The following is a 25,599-nucleotide window of genomic DNA, read 5'->3' on the forward strand; positions in this document are numbered from 1 at the left end:
ATCATGTGACCCCTGACTCCTCCCCTCCTGTGACCTCATCACAGGTCCTGTGCGCATAGAACAGGTAGGTGTGTGTGTGTGTGTCAGGTGTAAGCAGCACATCACTAACCAGCCTCTGCCTTCCATCTCTCAAGATTCAGTCAGTGACACGCCCAGCCCTTCTGCCAGGTCACATGTCCTTCACGGACACGCCCACTCGCTGCGCACTGCTGAAAGTCTGGGGAAGCTGTGGGCGTGGCCAGCAGGATGCCTGCGTGACTTGTCTCCTTTGTTTCCCCTGCTACTTGTGTGCTGGACTGGGTGGGCCCTGAAAACACTGTGGGCCCCGTCGCAGTCGCGACCCCTTCGACCGCAGTTGTTACGCCCCTGATAAGGATGATCCTTCTACAATGTGACAGCCCTTGAGATATTTGTAGACAGCTATTTAGTCTTCTCTCAGTCTTTTTTTTGCAAGCTAAACATTCCCAAATCCTGTAACCGTTCCTCATTTGCAGACTCGTCACCATTCTGGTCGCTCTTCTCTGAACTTGCTCGAGCTTGTTGATGTCTTTTTTAACAATGTGGTGCCCAATACTGGACACAGTATTCCAGATGAGGTCTGACCAAAGAGGAGAAGAGGGCAATAATGACTTCACGTGATCTAGACTGTATGCTTCTGTTAATACATCCCAGAATTGCATTTGCCTTTTTTGCTGCTGCATCACACTGTTGACTCATGTTCAGTTTATGATCTATTGGTATACCCAAGTCTTTTTCACATGTGCTGTTGCTTAGCCCTATTCCTTCCATTCTGTATATGCTTTTTTCACTTTTATTGCCCAGATGTAGTATTTTGCATTTTTCCCTGTTAAAAAACATTCTGTTAGTTGCTGCCCACTGCTCCAGTTTATTTATATCTTTTTGAATCCTCTCTCTCTTCTCTAGTATTAGCTATCCCTCTTAGCTTTGTGTCATCAGCAAATTTAATCAGTGTACCCTAAATGATGAGAGTTATAATAAAGTCCAAACGATGACAGCAGGTGGGGGATTTTGAGACTCTTACTCCCATCATCCGACACCTGTTGCTGCTAATAACAGTGACAGCAGGAGCGGATGATCTGGGTATTCCTTAGCCGCCGCCTGAGATCTAGGGAAATAAATGAATGAAAAACCCGACGTGGGTCCCCCCCTATTTTCTTGAACCAACCAGGCAAAACTCAAATCCCTCAATGTCTGTCTGCTATTTAATCCTTCTTCTCTGCTAGATTTCTAAAACTTAATATGGACAAAACAGAATTCATCATCTTTCCCCCATCTCACTCGACCCCCCCAACAAGACTATCCATTAAAGTAAACGGCTGCCCACTCTCCCGAATCCCACAAGCTCGCAGCATCGGGGTAATCCTTGACACTGATCTCTCCTTCAAACCACATATCCAAGCCCTTTCCATTTCCTGCCGACTTCAACTCAAAAATATTTCCAGAATCCGTACATTCCTCAACCAAGAATGTGCTAAAACCCTAGTCCATGCCCTCATCATCTCCCGCCTTGACTATTTCAACCTCCTGCACTGTGGCCTCCCCTGTAGCACTCTCGCACCCCTCCAATCTATTCTAAACTCTGCATCCTACTAATCCACCTGTCCCCCCGCTATTTCCTGGCCTCTCCCCTCTGTCAATCCCTGCACTGGCTCCCCATTACCCAAAGACTCCAGTTCAAAACCCTAACCATGGCATACAAAGCCATTCACAACCTGTCTCCTCCATACATCTGTGACCTCGTCTCCTGGTACCTACCAGCACACAACCAACACTTCTAAAAAGATCTCCTTCTCTGCTCCCCTCTTGTCTACTCTTCCCACAATCGTATACAAGATTTCTCCCACGCATCACCCCTACTCTGGAACTCTGTACCACAACATATCAGACTCTCACCTACCATCGAAACCTTCAAAAAGAACCTGAAGACCCACCTCTTCCAACAAGCCTACAGCCTGCAGTAACCACCGGTCGACTAAACTGCTGCACAAACAGCTCTACCCTCACCTACTGTATCCTCACCCATCCCTTGTAGATTGTCAGCCCTCGCAGGCAGTGTCTTCTCTCCTCCTGCACTATTGTGACTTGTATTGTTTAAGATTACTGTACTTGTTTTTATTATGTATACCCATCCTCACATGTAAAGCGCCATGGAACAAATGGCGCCATTATAATTAATAATGAGAACTCACAGCTGGGGGTTGCAACCCTCAGCTGTCAGCTTCAGCAAGATTCGTTATCAAGAATCGAGGGGTCCCCATGCTGTTTTTTTAAATTATTTAAGTAAATAATTTAAAAAAACGTTGTGGGGTCCCCCCGATTTTTGACAACCAGCTTTGCTACAGCTCACAGCTGGGGGCTGGTATTCTAAGGCTGGTAAGGGGCCATTGATATAGGCCCCCAATCTAAAAATAGCAGCCTGCAGCTGCCCAGATAAAGTGATTTGCCTGGTTCTTCCCACTTGCCCTGTAGCAGTGGCAAGTGGGGTTAATATTTGTGGGGTTGATGTCATATTTGTATTGTCAAAATTGTGAGAATGTTTCTCGGTGATCAGTTGTGCAGACACTGAGCTTGAACTGCAGTGACCTCATCACTGACTTTTTCCCATGGTCCTGAGGTCACCGCAGTTTAGGCCAGCTGGGAACACAGCCTCAGTGATGTCACTGAGGCTGCGCTCACAGCATCTCAGTCCCCAGTGGTTTTCAGCCTGGACATTCGCATCTTGGCACCATCCAGGTTGAAAACTAATTATCCCCCAGACTTGGATTACGGCGTGGAACAGAAAAATGGATAGGTATGGTATATTGTTTTTTTTAATTTTATTTTTATTACAGGAGATCGAGGGCTTCGGTGGATTTAGGCGAAGTCGTAAGTATGGTTTAATTGAGAATATTAAAGGAGTCTGTGTTATTTTTTCAATTAAAGGATGTTAGGTCTCGAGTTCCCGCTTCTGCACGGGGGGAATCTCGAGCCATCTCCGCTGCGGTCTCCCATTCTTGTCCAGCCGCAGTGGAGTCTGCTCAGCAGGGACGTCGGTCCCAGCGTCTTGCTCAGTCTCACTCTGTACAGAGAGTTACTGCTGCTTCTTCAGCTTCTGCCATTAAAGCCAGTGCTGGTCAGCAGCGAGCGGACTTCTCTGGGACTAAGTCCTTGTCTGCACACACTGAGCATGCCCAGGGCAAGATCTCCCGTTGGAGATCGAGGGTCATGTGCTCAGGCTCTGCAGCACATTCCATTGGTCCTCTTGGCAGGTCTTGGAAGGGCAAAGTTTCTGTGGCCACTTCCTGTGCTGCAACTATATAAACTGCGCATGAACGCACGGCCATGCGCTAGTGTATAATTGTTAATGTGTGTATGTTGTGAGTGCAAGTCGTCCTTGGATACCCCTACCCTATTGAATGTCTGTTCGCGGAAGGTGTATGGTTGCTATCTAGCGCCCGACTTATCCTACAGCACGAATCACACATTACAGCGTCCAGTTGCTGTGACCGCCAGTACGGCGCCGTGCACTTCCTCTGTGCTTTCCTTACCCAAGCCTGGGTGGTTAGTGGCGTTCGTCAGTGCGGCACCGCATGCACTCTTGTGCCTTAATATTGTTATTTAGTTTCCTTACACACCCAGTTGCGGTGTTGTGCCAGCAAGGGTCTAATCGGACTTCAATCCTAGTTGGGGTTGAGTTCGCTGACTACTTGCTCGCGCTCTATGTGCGGTACCGCGGTCCTGTGACGCAACAGGATCGCTTCCTTCACGCTGGGTGAAGTTTAACCCACGTGTGTATACTTATGAGTACCGCCATATAGTCCGTCATTACTTGGCAGCAGGTTCCATCTCTGCACGGTGGACCCCGGGCTGCGAACGCACCATACTCTATCTGTCTTATCATTTGGTGCGTTCCGCTAGCCCTAACAAAGGATTTGATTCTGGCTGTGTCTTTATTTAACATATAACTATGCCTCTCCATTACTTTAGCCATGGGCTTGATGTCACCTGACAATATAAAGGTGACCTCAATGGCACAAATATTAACCACACTTGCCACTGCTACAGGCAGGGCTGCCACTAGGAATTTCAGGGCCCCATACTGTCAAAATTTTGGGGGCCCCCTTGAAACTCCGCCCAGGTTCCACCCCCAATTCCACCTCCACCCTAGCGCCGCCTCCACCCCACGAACCTTCCACAGTTCCTCCACCCTCTCTTGGAAAAGCTCCACTTCTGGAGAATATCGGTCTGCACTTGGACCGCAGTGCATGGGCCGGCCGCCGGTCTCCTGACCTGAACTCAGCAGCCTCACAGCATGTATGAATGAGGATGCTGGTCAGGAGATCAGCGCCCAGTCCATGCACTGCTGTGGGAGCGCAGACTGATAGCCCCATTTCAAAAATTACACTGCCATAATAATAAAGATGTTTCCCGATCATATATACCAACTTGCTTCAATAATTTCCCACCGCCCTTCCAAACCCCAACCAAAACTTATAAGCTACCGGATTATCCTGAGCTGCTGCCTGTTATAATTGGGCATTTGGTTTTGCAGCAGGTCAGGATCATCCAGTAGCTTATACATTCCACTCGCCTCCCCCTGGGCCCTGTTGGATGCGGCCCCCAGTCACCACTCGCCTTCCTTCATCAGCCACACGATACCAGTATAGACACTGCAGGGCAAATGGGAAGAGCTGGGCAAAGCTCCAGAATAGGAGCATCTAATAGATGCACCTTTTCTGGGCAGCTTTGGGCTACTGATTTTAGGCTGGGGGGCCTATATCAATGGCCCCTTACCAGCCTGAGAATACCAGCCCCCAGCTGTGAGCTGTAGCAAGGCTGTTTGTCAAAAATGGGGGACCCATGACTTTTTTAAATGATTTATTTAAATAATTAAAAAACAGAGTGGGGACCCATCTATTATTGATAACCAACCTTGCTGCCCCCAGCTGTGAATTTTATCTGGTTGGATCAAGAAAATAGGGGGGGAATCCTACATCGGGTTTTTCATTCATTTATTTAATCCCCCTATCATCTGCTTATACTGTCAGTGTTATTAACGGCAGCAGGTGTCTGATGATGGGAGTAAAAAGCCCCCACCTGCTGTCATCATTTAAACTTTATTATAACTCTCATCATTCTCTTCTGCTCACTCCGATCGCCGGCAGAGCAGGGGAGAATGATGAGAGCCATCTTCAGCACCAGCTGTCTGTGTGGTACTGATGTGACACACGGATGGTACCTGTGTGCAGTACGTGTTTACATGGACCCATTGACTTGTTTGGGTCCGTGTGATCCATGCAGCTGTACAAAAACGGACATGTCCACATGTTGGTCACTCAGACACACGGTCCGTGGAAAAACACAAATTTGTGCACAGACCCATTCATTTGAATGAATCTATGTGTGTCAGTGTCTCCGGTACGTGAGAAAACTGTCACCACACGTACTGGAGACACTGACATGTGAAAGAGGCTTTAGAGTTGAGCCGCATTCAGTTCAATAGGGCAAAGCTGCCATACCAGACCCAGCTGCATGTACTGATGTCAGATGGTACTTTGAATACGTGAGATTATGATAAAAGTTGTAGTTTCACAGCCGCTGGATAGCCACATTTCAAAGGCTATAGGTTGTGTTCACACTTTCCGGTTGTGGTGCATTCTTATGCCACACTGTTTGTGGTCTTGCTATGGTACAGTGAAGAAAGAGACTGAGAATGTAACATGTGGACAAAGCCTTACACTAGAGCACATAGTAAACGTTATAAATTCATTAACTACATTTTACACTATAATCAGAAAAGCTGCACACCCTTTTTTACCAATGGGAGTAATACACATAGTAAAATGCTTGGGAATCTACTATATAATTGTCTAAGGGTAACTTCCGTCTGTCTGTCTGTAACGGAAATCTCAAGTCGCTGATTGGTCTTGCCAGCTGCCGCGACCAATCAGCAATGGGGACAGTCCGATTAGTCCCTCCCTACTTCCGTGCCCGGCGCCCGCTCCATACTCCCCCCAGTCAGCGCTCACACAGGGTTAATGCCAGCGTTAACGGTCCGCGTTATGCCACGGGTAACACACTCCGTTAACGCTGCTATTAACGCTGTGTGTCCCCAACTTTTTACTATTGATGCTGCCGATGCAGCATCAATAGTAAAAAGATGTAATGTTAAAAATAATAATAAAACAAAAAACCTGCTATTCTCACCTTCCGTAATCCGCCGAGATGCGCGCGGTATCCGCCAGCTTCCGTTCCCAGAGATGCATTGCAAAATTACCCAGAAGACTTAGCGGTCTCGCGGGACTGCTAAGTCATCTGGGTAATTTCGCAATGCATCCTGGGAATGGAAGATGGTGGCAGCGTCCCGGCACAGCTTCGCTGGATCCCGGCGGGTGAGTATATAACTATTTTTTATTTTAAATATTTTTTTAACAGGGATATGGTGCCCACACTGCTATATACTACGTGGGCTATTTTATATATCACGTGGCTGCTATATACTACGTGACCAGTGTTATATACTGCGTGGGCTGTGCTATATATTACGTGGCCAGTGTTACATACTGTTTGGGCTGTGCTATATATTACGTGGCCAGTGTTATATACTGTTTGGCCTATGTTATATACTACGTCGCCTGTGTTATATACTGCGTGGCTGCTATATATTGCGTGGACTGTGTTATATAGTACGTGGGCTGTGTTATATACTACGTCACCTGTGTTATATACTGCGTGGCCACAGTTATATACTGTGTGGCCTGTATTAACGCATCAGGTATTCTACAATATGTATGTATGCATATAGCAGCCACATAGTATATAGCACAGGCCACGTAGTATTTGTCTGCTATATACTACATGGCCTGTGCTATATACTATGTGGCTGCTATATACATACATAGATATTCTAGAATACCCGATGTGTTAGAATCGGGCCACCATCTAGTGTACTATATAATCATGGTTCCATTGCTGAACTATTATAAGTATAAGTCAGATATAATTAATGTGCAGTCCAATAATTGGCATAGCAAATGTTACAATCTACTGACCTGCCATGATGATGTGATCTCAGCCAAAGACTATTGCTTGCTTTCAGTCTTAGACCTCCTTGGCATCAGAATCCAGTCTCATCAATCACTGCTGATACCCAGGTGAGGAGTTAGGTAGTAGTGACCAATTGTGGGAGGAGACCCTGACCCGACTTTACCGTACTTCCTGAAATATATATTCTCAACAGGGATGTACAGCGATATGTTTTCTTCTATGCAGGATGATTTTGTAAATTATGAAATACCTGTTCAGCAGGTCCGCTTATTTTAAGATGTATAGTCATTAAGGGAAGAACCTTGAACAGATCTCCGAGTCATGCAGAGGAATCTAAAAGGGAGGATCTTCAGTGGAAATGAATATAGTAACAACAATGTGTTTTTCTCTTATGTTTGTTTTGTTTTGCTATTGTTGGATGCTGTATGTAGTATATGTCACTTGACAGCGTTTCCATTGACCCTTGTGCTGATCTCACCCTTCTTTTGTTTTCTTCGCCAGTCTCATTCCGATATCTATATATTATGTATGTGTTTTATCTGTGTTTTTCATAGATTGAACACACACCCATTATAACCGATTGTCCTGATTCGCAGATCAAACTCGTCTATTCAAGTAAATGGGTCTATCAAAAAAGAGGTGTCATACTGATGGTAAAAATGGAGACACATACCAAAAGACGGATGAAAATCACAAAAAAAAACACTGATCAAAATCGATCTTTTTTTTTCTCACACAAAAAAATGGTATCTGATAGATGTCTTATCTTGACTGGGTATTCTGTCTTCATGGGCCTCATAGAAACTTCATGAACTGATTCTGTTGGATGTGTGTCCTTGCTATTATTGCAAAGTTGTAAAATGTTCTCACAAAGTAATTATAGAAATCCTAGCCTTATTTTAATTTCTGCATGGCTCCATTACACCCAGAAATGTTACACACAACTAATTATTAAAAATTAGGAATATGTATGGTTTTGATTATGCTGAATATGAAGGGTAAATATTGGTTGTAGATTGTGAGCCCTCGCGGGCAGGGTCCTCTCTCCTCCTGTACCAGTTGTGACTTGTATTGTTCAAGATTATTGTACCTGTTTTTATTATGTATACCCCTCCTCACATGTAAAGGGCCATGGAATAAATGGCGCTATAATAATAAATAATAATAAATAGTAATAATAATTTCTTTAGAGGCATCAATATTTATTGAAAAACAAAAAAGAATTTAAATGAATGTCTGCTATAGTGATGAGTCTGTACACACCCTTACATATGTAGATATAAAAATATGCTGTATGTGATGTAGCATCCATGTTATCCAAGCACGTTCCCACATCACTTTTATTAAAGCATCTTAAGTAGGGAGATCAATTGCTATAACAGGGGTACATGGGCATGAACAAACTGACATAATGGGACATTGTTGACCTGTATACTTGCACTAAATGACCCCAAAGTGTGACAACATTGCATCCCGGGAGCAGAGATTTGAATTCCTATGTGTCCACAAAAATGCAAAAAAAGCATAATTTATACATTTTACAAAAGTTGTTCATTGCAAGGTTGTCAAGAATGGGGATCGGGGTGCAGTGTTTGAATAACGAGTCTTACTTATTTTTGGACATATATGAGTAATGACTGCTACTTACAGGGACCATGTCAAGAGATTCATGCTGCCTGAACCAAGGAGCCCATGAATCAGACCATGGCAGCTCGATCACACAGAGTTTAAGAGTTAATCTAATTCGAAAAGCCAGCCGGGGACTATGTGCCTCGGCTGACTGGCCCAAGGCAGGTCCCCAGCTGACTTCTCCCACCCCAATTCCTTTGACTGACAGCCCTCTCCCTATGTATGCACATAGGGCGAGACCTGTTAGTCAACTGGAGCCGAGAGAGGAGAAGCCAAAGCAAACCTGTCTTGAACTGGTCAGCTCAGACAAATGCTCCCCGACCATTTTTCAAATTATGCTTACTCTTAAACCTTGCAGCTTTTCAGAGTAAACCATACCAGGCTCTAATCATGCAACCAGCATCTGAACCATTTAGTCCGTGGAGCGGACAGCAAGAATCTGATGATAGCATTCCTTTAAGAAAGTTCCAGTGCCACTCATTTCTGCATTGGAGGGTGAGCGGCATTGATGATTTAATATCTAAAAATACCTACTAGGATAGGTTTACCTTCCGATTGTGAATGAATCTTATTAGGTATGTGCAGACATGACGTCATCAGCGCTACTATTCACTTCCTGATGTGGAAGTGATCAGTGCTGGACAACCCTTTTAACTGTGATGCCTAGAGGGAGTCTGCAGTAGTTTGAAATCTGTCTCCTATTTTATAAGAAGTTCAGGATTCTCTTATGTCCATCCCCATCCATTACCCTGCAACTCTGACATCAGTACATATTATGTTGATTTTCCTTAAAGGGGTTTCCCACAAATAAACTAGATTTTAATTATTAGAATTTGGACTAATAATAATTTCCACAATTGGATGTATTTACATAAAATGTTCCTGTGCTGAGATAATCTTATAAGATTATCTCAGCACAAGAAAAAATTTTTAAGCACATCCAATTGTGAAAATTATGATTATTCAAAGATTTATTAATTAAAGTGAACTTTGTGGGAAACCTTCTTTAACCCCTTCATGACCTTGGGATTTTTCATTTTTCCGTGTTCATTTTTCACTCCCCTCCTTCCCAGAGCCATAACTTTTTTATTTTTCCGTCAATTTGGCCATGTGAGGGCTTATTTTTTGCGGGACGAGTTGTACTTTTGAACGACATCATTGGTTTTAGCATGTCATGTACTAGAAAACAGGAAAAAAATTCCAAGTGCGGTGAAATTGCAAAAAAAGTGCAGTCCCACACTTGTTTTTTGTTTGGCTTTTTTGCTAGGTTCACTAAATGCTAAAACTGACCTGACATTATGATTCTCCAGGTCAGTACGAGTTCATAGACACGTAACATGACTAGGTTATTTTTTACCTGAGTGGTGAAAAAAAATTCCAAACTTTGCTAAAAAAAAAAATTGCGCCATTTTCCGATACTCGTAACGTCTCCATTTTTCATGATCTGGGGTTGGTTGAGGACTTATTTTTTGCGTGCTGAGATGATGTTTTTAAAGATAGCATTTTGGTGCAGATATGTTCTTTTGATCGCCCGTTATTGCATTTTAATGCAATGTCGCGGCGACCAAAAAAACGTAATTCTGGCGTTTCACATTTTTTTCTCGCAACGCCGTTTAGCGATCAGGTTAATGATTTTTTTTATTTGATAGATCGGGCGATTCTGAACGCGGCGATACCAAATATGTGCAGATTTGATTTTTTTTATTGATTTGTTTTGATTGGGGAGAAAGGGGGTGATTTAAACTTTTATATTTTTTTATTTTTCTCACATTTTTTTTTTTACTTTTTTTTAAACTTCTGCCATGTTTCAATAGCCTCCATGGGAGGCTAGAAGCAGGCACAGCACGATCGCCTCTGCTACATAGCAGTGATCTGCTGTTCGCTGCTATGTAGCAGAAAATCAGGTGTGCTGTGAGCGCCGACCACAGGGTGGCACTCACAGCTACTGGCGATCAGTAACCATAGAGGTCTCAAGGACCTCTATGGTTAGATTACTGAAGCATCGCCGACCTCCGATCATGTGACGGGGGTCGGCGATGCCGTCATTTCCGGCCGCCCAGCCGAATGCGGTAGTTAAATGCCTCTGTCTGCGTTTGACAGCGGCATTTAACTAGTTAATAGGCGCGGGCAGATCGCGATTCTGTTCAAAACAGCTGACATGCCCCGGCTTTGATGCGGGCTCACCGCTAGAGCACGCATCAAAGCGGGGCTTCTGACGTCGGACGTACTATCCCGTCTGAGGTCAGAAAGGGGTTAAAGGAAGGATAGAATGATTATGAATTGCCAGGGAGTAAATAACTCATAAAGGTTCAATAAGGAATGATGCTGATGATGATGATGATGAACCTCCACTAATCAATACATTATTTTATAGGTCCATTACTATGGATTTGCTTTATTTTTGCTTTATAAAGAAAAACAATTAGACTTGTTTTATTTCCACTGTGTGAAGAAACACATTTCATTTTATTCAAGCAGAACAAGACATATGCGGATACATTTCTGATAATAAATAATATATAAATAACATTGCTTGCACAAACCATGTAACTCTGTCATATATTTACTGTATTAACCAAATTCTACAATATAATTATGTTTAGTATAGCCAAATCTATGTCCAGCGAGTGTACACTCAAAAGGTTTCAGATGGCATACAAGCCATTCCTTTTCTTCAATGTTCAAATAATGTTTTCCCATCCTTCAAAAAATATTAGCTCAAATTTATCACAGCATTAAGAACATTATATTAAAGGGGTTGTCTCACATTAAAGAGGTAATCCCATAGTTTATATTCCCCTCTCTAAGGTCATGTTCACACATTCAGTATTTGGTCATTTTTTTTACCTCAGTATTTGTAAGCCAAAACCAGGAGTGGAACAATCAGAGGAAAAGTATAATAGAAACACGTCACCACTTCTGCATTTATCACCCACTCCTGGTTTTGGCTTACAGATACTGATGTAAAAAACTCATCAAATACTCAACATGTACACATGACCTTAAAAATGTAGGATACAAGACATACAGATGTGAACCAAATTGATGGTACCCTTCTGTTAGGTCACATTCACTTGTTCAGTATTTGGTCAGTATTTTACCTCAGTATTTGTAAGCCAAAACCAGGAGTGGAAAAGTCAGAGGAAAAGTATAACAGAAACACGTCACCACTTCTGTATTTATCACCCACTCCTGGTTTTGGTTTACAAATTCTGAGGTAAAAAAAATCACCAAATGCTGAACTTGTGAACGTGGCCTAATAAACATGTCACCAGTTCTGCATTTTTCACCCACTCCTGGTTTTGGCTTACAAATACTGAGGTAAAATACTGACCAAATACTGAACATGTGCAAGTGGCCTTCGAAAGAGCAGAGAGCTATTACCATATTTGCCATGCATTACTACCTTTTTCCTGTAGTGGACACTACTGAGGGACTATATAATTAACTGAAACTTTCCCCAGTAAAATCAATCAGCTCTTCATAGTGAGAGAAGTAAGGCTTGAGGCAATCAGCAGATTGCTGTGGAGGCCTACATCAGAAAATGTAATACTGCAAATATCATGTCTAAAAATTTGGGTATGATGTTTTAAAATGATGAATGTTGTTATTTTATTAAAGTTGGTTTTTGAAAAGAACATATGAAGCAAAACTTATTCACTGTGTTAATGCTTGTTCTGGGTTTGAGAAAACGTTGCATGACACACGGATTCAGTATTCCCATGTACCGCCTCAGTCCCTGCATGTATCGCCTAGCCACTGAAAAGATGACAAATATTAGATCCCAGTGTCTTTGGAAGATAGGAGGAGACAGGGTTGAGTGATCTTTGGGACCTTCGCCAATGCCTGCATTTGGCTTCTGTCAATGCTGTACAGTTTGAGTTGATTATCAGGGCGCATGTCACTTCAATTGAAGGGTAACTGTCCTTTTATTTTCGATTTTTTTCCATAAATTGATACTACTTGTGAAAATAAGAAACTATATAATATATCTTTTGCCTCTGGGACTCATGTTTCTTTCTCAAAATTCTTAATCCATGTGCAAAATTTGCTTCAGTGAAGATAAACTTTCCCATTGCTGAGATAGGAGATGATGGCTGGTGCTCATAAAGTTCTATGGAGAACTGCAACTATTGTCTCAGTAGAACTTGCAGCAAATTGTTTCGGTCTTTTAACTCTTCCCTTCTCCTCCTCCCCCTATAGAAAATTAAAAGCACCATCTGTCATCTTTCTCAATAATGAGAAAATCTGTCCTCAAAATGACTTAAGAATGATCGATCAATCCAGGAGGATAAAGTAAGCAGATTTATCTGATAAGATATATTACTAAGTTGCTTATTTTCATGTGTTTTATTGATTTATGAAATGAAAATGAAAACTTTTTAAGCTTCTCCTACGGAAATTGATGAGGGTCCCATTGATATATTTACTTCTTATCTATCTAATGGATAGGTGAAAATACTTCAGGCTGAGAGTTTCAATTTTCCCCCATGCGTTTATTTTCTAATTTTCTGGCCCACATTCTGCTAAGCTTGCAAATAGGGATTAGGAAAAAAATCCACTTCTAAGCATCGCAGGAAGTCTCTTTCGACTAAGCATGTAGGATTTCAAAATGTCCAGTCCTTCCTGTCATTAAAGGCACATTCAGGCAACCTCCATACACATTAGACCATTGGGTCAGATTTTGCTGATTTTGCCATCAGGTTCCCAATTCAAAGGAATCAAAAAAACACAAAGCAGAAAATACATAGTAATGAATGAAAATCGTATTAACTGTCCTAGAAAATTCTGCAGTTTCTTAAACGTCTTTTAAGAGTAATAAATATCAAAAAATGGTTTTTACAAACTCTCATGCCTGTCGCTAGTTCCATTGGGAAGACAAGCCCCATCATGAGCGTCCCATGATCTTCTACAACATACTCCGGGATGACCTCAGTGGTCCCTCATGGCAATCACTATTCACCCCAGCACATCTGACCCTAGGCATGTGATTGTTGATTGACTGTATATAAAGCAATAACTATATGCTACATATTTGCTTATTTTAATTCTTTGTGTTATGACCTCGTGCATGTAGTCGAGGAAAAGGTAGCATTCTATATACATGGAAACTGGGTGACAATTCTGTAACTACGACTGTGCTATGTATAGTCTGTACGTTGTACACTGCATAAAGAATATATATGCTCATCTCTTCTTAATGACATATAATGTACAGTATTACTGTGTGGTGACAGGTAAATTTGATGTTGAATTTACCACTCCTTATTAATCCAGGTGGGTAAATAAGTAGTTAATCCCAACTTTTAGGGATTAGGGATTTAACTGTTTTTACTTATACATTATCATAATTAAAAAGATTGGACATTAAGTCACCAATACTGGGCAACTGCAAAGGTATTTTATTATAAAATATTACATTCCCTTTAATAGAAAGCCCTAAAATTATACATGGTTAAATACACAAATACAAGGGGTAATATGAATGTCAGACACGGACGGCCGGTTACCATGATTCTACATTCAGCAGTTGGTATCCTTTAATTGAAAAATGTTTACACTTAAAATTCACTATAAGTTGCCTTGTGCCCGTCCTGTAGGGTGTTAGCTCCACTTTGAATCTTATTTTCTCCTTTGGTTTTAGATAGGGTACCCTGTGGATGACAGAATATGTTATTAGTGATCACCATTCCAAAATAAGTTACACCTGTACTCAATAGCATCATACATTGGGAAGATGCACTCTATGGAAACAAGAAATATGTGGGCCCTTTCAGGAGACATAAGACTAAAGTCAGTGAGACTTGTTGACATTGGTGGGACCACCCATCAGTATAATTTTTATGGAGGTCTCTCAATTCTCGTTCTTGAGGTGAACTTGGGGAGATAAGGATCTGGCACATCCATATTTCCAGTGGCAGAACCTTTTGTTTTTTTTGACGATAAGCCCCTGAAATTGTCAGGCTTGAATTGAAAGAGTCTCTCAGCCTACTCGATCATAGAGAACACAAGAACGCCTGGCAAAATGTTCCTGTCTATGAAGGACTCAGGAAAAATCGAATGTATATGTAGGGCTTTACTGACAGCAATAAGACGTCAAATAATTTCCAATTTGTTTAACACTGTAGCAATGTTGAAGATCACATCTGTATGACAGCTCCTTCTATCAATTAAAATGTGGGCTAGCCTTCTAAGGGGCTCCATATCAGCCATAAGGGCTGTCTCTATGATACATACCCATTACTGGTTAAAAATATATGATCTCGGATAGATCACCGCATGACCACTCAAAAGGAACGTAACAGCTGACATGATTCACGGGCAACATGTATCAGACACTGGATGTACAATTTTGCCAATGTGTTTTTGACACTGAAACTTTTCTATTAGATCATTAATCCAAAGTCGATGAGATACAGAGAATTTAGTGTAAATTTTCTTAATTTTTTTTTTGTGCATTGAATTTCCAATATTATATAATGAGTGGAACCATGTCTTTAATGCAAAGTTTAAGTGACGAAAATCCTTGATTTCAATGTCTATTAAAATACTATATGGGTTCTTTGTAGTAATTGAGATACAATTAAAGTGATATTTTATTATTATTATTATAATTATTTATTGTTATAGCGCCTTTTATTCCATGGCGCTTTACATGTGAGGAGGGGTATACATAATAAAAACAAGTACAACAATCTTAAACAATACAAGTCATAACTGGTACAGGAGGAGTGAGGACCCATATTTTGATCTCTAGATATGGGTGCAGTTCTGTACCTTCGCCTGGGGTGTCAATTAACCAGTCCTACCAGTATAGACATTGTTTCTCAAAGCTCTACAAGTAGAATTATTAAACTCATATCTGAGTAATGGAGAACAAGGCAACAGTATATACGGTATCTATCCTTTCGTATCTTTTGTGCCAATTGCATTATTGTGATCACTGTTAACATTATTACTGTCTTCTACTGGATCTAGAATTGGTTTTTCAGAGGTGAAACTAAGCCCCAAGTCATGTTGATGTGTGGGTAGCTTCATGGTTATACTTACATTGTAGTAAGCTGCCTGTCAATAAGGCCACTGCCCTCCACCACCACGGTGCAGTCATTGATGGTCATATTTAGTGGGTTTGTAAACCTTATCTCCAGAGCCATTGTCTTGTGCAGCACAGCGTTACCAAGAGGCTGTAAAAAGAATAACAAAGAAAAGCATTACACAAGTCATAATCTCCAGGTATTGAAATACATATCTGAGAATAAAATAAATCGGTGATATGATAATATAAACCTGATGAGATTTCTAAATCCGTGAGCTGGGTATGTGCTAGACTTTTCCAGTCAATAGTGGCAGACCTCCATGGAAGCAGTGCCCACTTCTAATACAAATATATACTTAAAAATGTCTATATATAAATCTGTCAATCAAAATGCTTTCTTTTGTGCCTTCTTCCTACATTTGGATGTTCAGCTATGCAAAAAGCTATGTGTTTTAAATAGGATAGGAGAAAAAGAAAATGGCTGGCAGACATGTCTCTAGGGTCAACAGAAGGATCTGGTGTATAAATTCATATGGCCTAATCCACATCTCCCCTGGCATCACCTGCAGCTGTCATGGGAGATCTGTCATGGGAGATCTGTTATGGGAGATCTGGTAGGCCTTCATGCACATTAGATGTCCCACTCAAGCCGGCAGCTGTGCTCACCTTCAGTCTAATGTTTTGGGGGTTTATCACTATTTTGTGTAATCTTGAGTTTGTCTTTGAGATTATGTTTATTATTGTTGCTCAGGTATATACTTGTTTGTACACTTTGTTACATTTCTGTTCACTATACAGTATGTGACCCACCAAGGTGTCCATGTGTCCATCTGTATAAATCTTCTCCATTTTCATTTTAAATAAAGACACTCAATACAGATAGTACACAGAATAAAAATAATCTAGTATTTCATATTGTTATTACCTTTTTGAACATTCAAAAATAAAGAATGTCTAAAAATACTCTAGAATTTCCTTTAGTTTTCTTCTTTTGTTTAATCAGATTTTGTCTGATATTACAATTAAAACTGTAAAATATGTAAAGAAATGTTTCAGGAGATGTCCCTGCTCTTCCTCACTGTTTTCTTTGTGGGTGTAACTGGCTCTATCAGAAATATTCCTGTTGTACTCAATAACTCCCCTTGGCTAAGCTGGCATGGTCATCAGCCAGAAGATAGACCTTGAATGTTTTCATGAAGCAACTCCTTTAAAATGAAAAGTGTCACGCTGCTGCTATGCAGGTAGATGCAGCTCCATTAGATGGCAATAGAGTGGAGAGAGGACTGTACACAGCAGGAGCAGACCTGCAGTGCAGCAGCAAGGCCACCACCAGGTGGCAGCAGAATAGTAAACAGGAGTAAACAAGACTGGGGAGTTCCACCACTCCTCTTGGGCTATCTGCACAAAAGCTGTTCTACCCTGTATGCACACATGGATTTTTCCTCTCTGAACCCTGTTCACACAGGTTATATACAGATGATCAGGTTTTTAAATACATCAGATAGGGATTGCATACATTAGTTAGGACTGCTCTGATAAGGGTATACCGTGAAGATTGGTAGAGCAGCTTAGTATACATTTTTTGCAAAACCAAATACCCTGTTTTTTACATCTTTTACTAGCACTTGCGGATTACTGCAACATTTTTTCAAACTGAGTGTTTTTGGTTTTACTATTCTCTTTTGTGTCTTCAGGTTTCTTGGTGGTGTGTGAACATGATCATACAGACTTGTTCACTGTGCAAGTAGCCCATGTGTTCCTGTTTCCAGAATAGTAAACAGGCAGGGTCAATATTAGTCAGTAGCGCAGTACCAAATAAATAATCAAGCACAGAGTCAGAAACAAGCCAAATGGGTCTATACCGGTCAGGAGCAGATATGCCAAAGACAAGAAAGAAACAGCAGGTCAGAGCCCAAGCCAAGTCGGGTACCAGGGAATCCAAACACGAAAGGGGAACACAGGGACGGGAAGAGGGGAGTAAACAGACATGGTACAGTCAGCAAAATCAGCAGGATGAATCAGGGTACACAGAGTGAGCAACACATGCCGTAGGCAGAAACTATAACTGACACCGCCTGCAGGATGCAGCGGAGCTAAATAGCAAATCTGAACCCAGAATGAGGCAGAGCAAAGTTAACCCTTAACATGATCAGACTGGGAAAGAGAGACAGGATACAAAACCTGGCCTGGATCATGACAAAAAGGTCACCAACATACTGCCCAAACCGAAGAGCAAAGTAAACCAGAGCCAACTGCACTATCGCAACCAGGTATATTTTTCTCGTAAACAGTGGAGTGATAGACCTTATAATCAGATGCCATGGTGTTGGGAAAAGCTGACTAATGGCAGAGCCAGACTAGTCCCATCTATTACTGTGATCCCAGGCAGATTTTTAAAGTATCTTCTCTGAAAGAACACAGTGTTTCAGAAAAAATATATATCTGAATGCAATCATGCAGCCGTGCTTTGATTCATGCGGCCCATGGTTTGGGTGACATGTATCCTGTAACAAGTTAACTTGAAATATAATATAATAGGAACCAGCAACATTCTAGTAGTATCCTATTCACACGCCTGGGGTTGGTCTTAAAGTCGTATATTAAAATCATTCCAGTCTTATCCTTACCTTGATTGTAATAGCTGGATTCTCCAAGACAAGATCCTTTGTAACTAAAACTTTCTCACCAAAAGGTAATTCACAAAGAGCAACCACTTGTATCATGTTCCCATCATTGATGTATTTATGGTAGTGGGAGTAGGGAATCTGCAAGGAGATGTGTGCATCTGGAAAATACATGAAAGGGCATTACATTAATATATGTCTAGAAGGAAGGCGGCCACTTTTACAATGTAATACAGAATGGCATGCAGACTCCAATAATCTCTAATCGTTCACCACTTATAAGCCAAGTACACGTAACCAAAGGGTTGGAACAATCCCTTCAAAATCCAAATCCGGAAACAGCAGCCTAATTCCAGATAATCCTTTAACACGTTTATTCACCACCACTTGTGTGCAACATTTCGGCTTTACACTAAGACTTGAGAAAGATTCAGACTTAAGAAAGTGAATACACTTTTAAAGATTATCTGAAGTCTAGGCACTGTAACTTTCTATGTCTTTACTTTCACGATTTACACATTACTTTCCTCTCGTTTTGTTGTTAGTAATATATGTAATGTAACACTATCAGTTCCAGTTTATGGCTATATCAAAAGTCTAGGCTGTAATTTAAAGCAAGACAGCACCTCCTTGTGGTCATTTACAAATTTACATTAAACTATTGAATCTGCTATAATGTAGCCTTCGATTCAAATGTAAACAAATAAAACATATATATATATATATATAATATGAATACAATGTATCTCTGAAAATATAGGTATAAATATAATAACATTAACAGTGAATTATAAGATATTGCATTCAATGAATCAGAAGTGTAACATAAAACTCTTAGACCCCAAATCAAAATCTGCAACAGGACCCCTACCTACCATTTGACACTTATAATATTGGCATCTTCTCATGTGGCAGAGTGGTTTTAGTGTCCCATCAGGCACAAAAGACCAGGTGTGCAGTTAAGCATTCCATATTTAGCTATGTCCCTGCTATTAGTGACAACATGATTTAATTCAGGGGCAAAGAGGGCCCCTGTGCACAAGCCCAGTATGTGGGCTCTTTACAGTCATACAGCTCATCATAAAGTACAATTCTACCTACTTCACTTTTTGTGCCCCTCTACGACTGCCAAGATGGACCAATAGTGTGTCCGCTCTTGATTTTTTATTATTTATTATGCTTTGCTTATATAATGCCATTATATTCCACATTACTTCAAAGATATCATCATCACTGTCTCCATCGGCGCTCACAATCTAGATTCCCTATCAGTATATCTTTGCAATGTGGTAGGAAGTTGGAGAACCCGGAGAAACCCCACGCAAACACCGGAAGAACATACAAACTTCTTGCAGATATTGTCATTGGTGGAATTTAAACCCAGGACCCCAGCACTGCAAAGCAACAATACTAACCACTGACCCAACGTATTGACTGAATTAACCCCTTTCTACCATTGGACGTACTATTCTGTCCATGTGGGGTGGGCCCTACTTCCCAAGGACGAAATAGTACGTCCAGCGCGATCAGTCGCGTTCACAGGGGGATCGCGGCCGGTAGTCAGCTGACTATCGCAGCTGACATCCGGCACTATGTACCAGGAGCGGTCACGGACTGCCCCCGGCATATTAACCCCCGGCACACTGTGATCAAACATGATTGCAGTGTTCTGGCGGTATAGGGAAGCATCTCGCAGGGAGGGGGCTCCCTGTGTGCTTCCCTGAGACCCTTGGAGCAACGCGATGTGATCGTGCTGTTCTGAGGGTCTCTTACCTCCTCCTCCCTGCAGCAGGCCCTGATCCAAAATGCCTGCGGGGCTGCATCTGGGTCCTGCAGAGAGGTGGCTTCATAGCGTCTGCTCAGAGCAGGCACCTGGAAGCCTCCAGCAATGCACGTCAGTTCGCTGATGTGACACAGTGCACAACAAAGTGTCAGATCAGCGATCTGTCACTTTACTGTGATGTCTCCCCCTGGGGCAAAGTAAAAAAGTAAGAAAAAAAAAATTTACATGCGTAAAAAAAAAAAAAATCCTGAATAAATAATATTAAAAAAAAATGTTGTTCCAATAAATACATTCCTTTATCTAAATAAAAGAAAAAAAAACAATAAAAGTACACATATTCAGTATCGCCGCCTCCGTAACGACCCGACCTACAAAACTGTCCTACTAGTTAACCCCTTCCGTGAACACTATAAAAAAAAAAAGAGGCAAAAAACATACCGTCGAACAAAAAGTGGAATAACACGCGATCAAAAAGACAGATGTAAATGATCATGGTACTGGTGAAAACATCATCTATAATCATCATATAAAAAAATGACATAAATGAGATATCGCTGTAATCGTACTGGCCCGAAGAGTAAAACCATTTTACCAAACACGGAATGGTATAAAGGCCCCCCCCCCCCAAAAGAAATTCATGAATAGCTGGTTTTTGGTCATTCTGCCTCACAAAAATCGGAATAAAAAGCGATCAAAAAATGTCACATGCCCGAAAATGTTACCAATAAAAACGTCAACTCGTCCCGCAAAAAACAAGACTTCACATGACTCTGTGGACTAAAATATGGAAAAATCATAGCTCTCAAAATGTGGTAACGCAAAAAATATTTTTTGCAATAAAAAACATCTTTTAGTGTGTGACGGCTGCCAATCATAAAAATCCACTAGAAAACCCGCTATAAATAGTAAATCAAGCCCCCTTCATCACCCCCTTAGTTAGGGAAAAATTAAAAAAAATTATTTATTTCCATTTTCCCATTAGGGTTAGGGTTAGGGCTAGGGATAGGGCTAGGGTTAGGGTTGGGCTAAAGTTAGGGTTAGGGTTTGGATCCAATTTATGGTTGGGAATAGGGTTGGGATTAGGGTTAGGGGTGTATCAGGGTTAGGGGTGTGGTTAGGGTTACCATTGAGATTAGGGCTAGGGGTGTGTTTGCATTAGGGTTTCGGTTATAATTGGGGGGTTTCCACTGTTTAGGCACATCAGTGGCTCTCCAAATGCGACATGGCGTCCGATCTCAATTCCAGCCAATTCTGCGTTGACAAAGCAAAACAGTGCACCTTCCCTTCCGAGCTCTCCCGTGCGCCCAAGCAGGGGTTTACCCCAACATAAGGGGTATCAGCGTTCTCAGGACACATTGGACAACATCTTTTGGGGTCCAATTTCTCCTGATACCCTTGGAAAAATACAAAACTGGGAGCTAAAAAATAATTTTTGTTGAAAAAAAAGATTTTTTATTTTCACGGCTCTGCGTTATAAACTGTAGTGAAACACTTGGGGGTTCAAAGGTCTCAGAACAAATCTAGATAAGTTCCTTGGGGGGTCTAGTTTCCAATATGGGGTCACTTGTAGGGGGTTTCTACTGTTTAGTTACATTAGGGGCTCTGCAAACACAATGTGATGCCTGCAGACCATTGCATCTAAGTCTGCATTCCAAATGGTGCTCCTTCCTTTCCGAGCTCTCCCATGCGCCCAAACGGTGGTTCCCTCCCACATATGGGGTATCAGCGTACTCAGGACAAATTGGACAACAACTTTTGGGTCCAATTTCTTTTGTTACCCTTGGGAAAATACAAAACTGGGGGCTAAAAAATAATTTTTGTGGGAAAAAAAAGAATTTTTATTTTCACGGCTCTGCTTTATAATCTGTAGTGAAACACTTGGGGGTTCAAAGCTCTCACAACACATCTAGATGAGTTCCTTAGGGGTCTACTTTCAAAAATAGGTTCACTTGTGAGGGGTTTCAATGTTTAGGCACATCAGTGGCTCTCCAAATGCAACATGGCGTCCCATCTCAGTTCCAGTCAATTTTGCATTGAAAAGTCAAATGGCGCTCCTTCCCTTCCAGCTCTCCCATGCGCCCAAACGGTGGTTCCCCGCACATATGGGGTATCAGCGTACTCAGGACAAATTGTACAACAACTTTTGGGGTCCAATTTCTTCTCTTACCCTTGGGAAAATAAAAAATTGGGGGCGAAAAGATCATTTTTGTGAAAAAATATGATTTTTTTATTTTTACGACTCTGCATTATAAACTTCTGTGAAGCACTTGGTGGCTCAAAGTGCTCACAACACATCTAGATAAGTTCCTTAGGGGGTCTACTTTCCAAAATAGTGTCATGTAGGGGGTTCCAAAGAGGGAGGGGGGTCATGTCCTATGAGGATAAAATATGAATTACCCCATATAATCTACTCTCACAAGTTTCTTCTGTGACCAAACTATGCAACGGGTTATGGGCCCAGCATTGAAGGCAAAAATGACTTTGTGAATGCAGAAGTATACTTCAGAGCAATTATCTCCAAACAAGTAAGACAAATAAGTTAAAGATGAGCAGGAGTTCAGAGCTGACACTCAGAGTAGCTATTCTGAACAATGAGATCAGTTATGGAAGTGCAAAGTGGTGATCTTATTGTCTAAAGATGATTTATGGGAGGTAATCACTACAGACAGACCCAATGATAATAATCAGACATGGGATAAGAAAAACAGACAAGCAAGAGCTACTATCAGCTTATTAATGGAGGATGATCAGTTAATCCACATAAGGAGTGAGAATACAGCAAAGGGAATGTGGGAAGCACTAAGAAAGCTACATGAAAGATCCATCTTAAATCACAAACTATTCCTGCTAAGAAAACTTTACAATATGAGATTAAGTACAAATAAAGACATACAGGAGCATATAAACTCCATGATGGAGGTGGTAACACAGCTGAGATGAGTCAGTGAAGACATTAAGGAAAGCCATATAGCAGCAATATTATTGTGCAGTTCACCAGATTCATGCACTGCTCTGATAAATGCACTAGAGACCAGACCTCAAGCAGACATTACGCTAGAGTTTGTAAAGAAAAGAGTTATAGATGAATATCAAATAAGGAAAGAGCGAACAAACAATTCAATTGAAAGGGATGGTGAAAATGCTTGTAAAACGACAAAGAAGCCCCATAATACAGAGGCAAGAGAATGTTTCAAATGCAAGAAATAGGGACATTTAAAGAAAGACTGTACTATATGGAAAGCAGAACAACAGAAATTACACCTAAAGGAGAATAAACAGAAAGTAAAAAGCACAATTTCTAACCCATGTGCAGATCACTGGAATGGTACATTTAAAGTAACTGATAGAGTCATTGTCAGGCTGGTTTATTGACTCAGGAGAAACAAGTCACATGATTAGTGATAAAAGCTTCCTTACTGAACTTGATGAAAATAAGAAGGAAGCAATTTTTCTTGCAGATGGGAGTAAAATAACCACAGAAGGTATTGGACAAGGAATGATAATCTGTCCTGACTCCTGATAGATTTGGGCATAATTCAAAACTACTAGTAAAGGATGTGTTATATGTTCCAGAGCTAGAAGGAGGATTGTTATCCGTAAAGTATCTGACAACCAAAGGACTTACTGTAAAATTCAAATGATAATGATACAATGAATGATAATTGTACAATCCTAGCGGGAGATAAGGTAATAATTAATGTCAAAGCAGGTGAACAATTATATCATCTAGACACATTAAAGAAACAAATGGAGTTATGTGCACATGATCACAAGAATTGTATTCACATGTGGCATAGATGACTAGGACACAGACATCCTGAGAGTATAATGGCGTTATAAAAGAAGAATTTGACAAAAGACGTATTGATATCTGATTGCTCAACTACTGCAAAATGTGAATGTTGTATAAAATCTAAAGCTACAAGAGTATCTATACCTAAAGAGAGTGAGACAAAAAGCACAAGACTACCTGACTTGGTACATACTGATGTATGTGGACCCATGAAAGTGACCACATCAGGAGGTAATAGATATATGGTGACTTTCATAGATGACTACTCAAAATACACAGTCACGTACTTAATAAGGAACAAAAGTGAAGTTTTAAAAAATTTGAAGACCATGTGACAAAGTCAAATAGCAAGTTTCAGAGGAAGCCAATCATCATCAGAAGTGATAATGGAGGTAAATTTATAGGATACCAAATAGAAAACTACTTAAGATAGAATTGATATAGAGCATCAAAAGACTGTTCCATACACATCTGAGCAGAACGGAGTAGCAGAAAGAAAAAACAACTCTCACTGAAATAGTAAGATGTATGCTAACAGACTCCAAACTACCACAGAAATACTTGGGTGAAGCAGCAATAGCAGCTACTTATCTGCAAAACAGACTTTTTTTTTCAAGAAAACTGAAAAACAACCCATATGAACTGTGGCAAGGTAAGAAACCAAGTGTGAATCATTTAAGAGTTTTTGGTTGCAAAGTTTTTGTGTTTATTCCAGAAGAAAAACACTCCAAGCTTCAAAACAGAGCCATTGAAGGAATATTTGTCGGATATAGTGACAATTGCAAAGGATTCAGAATCCTAGATCCCAAGACAGATATAATCACAGTGAGTAATGGTGTAACATTCATTGAAGATCTAAATGATAACATAATGACATCACTGGAAACAAAAAATGAGAGAAATGAGAGTGATATAACTGCAAGAACATCTGATGAGAAAGAAATGGAAATTGATGAAAATCAAAAAAACTGAATATTGAGTGATACAGCTCCATACAGGCACAGAACCAAGACGCTCAATAAGAGAAAACAAGGGAAGACCAGCTCAACGTCTTTCATACAAGGCAAGTACAAATAACATTTATGAACCTACATCTTGGGAGGACATATCTCAACTTTCAGAAGAAGAGGCCAGCAAATGGCTAAAGGCTGCAGAAACAGAAATAAAATCCATGCATGATTCAAAGACATGGACACTGACAAAACTACCAAAAGAAAAAAAGGCTATAGCATGTAAATGGGTTTTTAACGTAAAATACCAAGTAGACGGCACAGCTAATCGATACCGAGCAAGACTCATAGCTAAAGGCTATTCTCAGAAATATTGAGGAGACTATGATGAGACATTTGCTCCAGTTGTGAAACACACCTCAATCAGAACTTTGTTTGTAGTTGCAGCAACAAAACAAATGCAATTAAAACATCTAGATGTAAAAGGCAGCATTTTTGAATGGAGACTTAACAGAAGACATTTACATGGAACAACCCCCAGGATTCAACGATAAAAGGAAACCAAACATGGTTTGTAAGCTACAGAAAAGTATATATGGTTTAAAACAGGCCACTATAACGTGGAATGATAAAATCACAGAAGTACTCATAAATGAACATTTTCAAAGAAGCAAAGCGCATCAGTGTCTATACACAAAGCGACAGATGGATCTATGTCCTGATATATGTGGACTATA

General features: G+C 40.8%; 2 protein-coding genes across 2 annotated transcripts in view; both read right to left on the reverse strand.

Annotated features, from left to right (window-relative positions):
* LOC138665081 (protein-glutamine gamma-glutamyltransferase E-like) overlaps nucleotides 1-7,238 on the reverse strand; it is a 74,397-nt gene extending 67,159 nt beyond the window's left edge. Inside the window, exon 1 of the mRNA XM_069752251.1 lies at nucleotides 7,053-7,238. Coding sequence (XP_069608352.1) covers nucleotides 7,053-7,059 — 7 coding nt within the window. The 5' untranslated portion in view covers nucleotides 7,060-7,238. The remainder of the gene's footprint in view (nucleotides 1-7,052) is intronic.
* A 6,816-nt stretch (nucleotides 7,239-14,054) lies between these two features.
* Nucleotides 14,055-25,599, reverse strand: part of LOC138665082 (protein-glutamine gamma-glutamyltransferase E-like) — a 29,408-nt gene continuing 17,863 nt past the window's right edge. Inside the window, exons 10-12 of the mRNA XM_069752252.1 lie at nucleotides 18,340-18,497; nucleotides 15,727-15,860; nucleotides 14,055-14,330 (exon numbers count right to left, since the gene is read on the reverse strand). Of these exons, the coding sequence (XP_069608353.1) occupies nucleotides 14,183-14,330; nucleotides 15,727-15,860; nucleotides 18,340-18,497 (440 nt within the window). The 3' untranslated portion in view covers nucleotides 14,055-14,182. The remainder of the gene's footprint in view (nucleotides 14,331-15,726; nucleotides 15,861-18,339; nucleotides 18,498-25,599) is intronic.

This window comes from Ranitomeya imitator, chromosome 2 (genome assembly GCF_032444005.1).
Source record: "Ranitomeya imitator isolate aRanImi1 chromosome 2, aRanImi1.pri, whole genome shotgun sequence".
Lineage (NCBI taxonomy): Eukaryota > Metazoa > Chordata > Amphibia > Anura > Dendrobatidae > Ranitomeya > Ranitomeya imitator.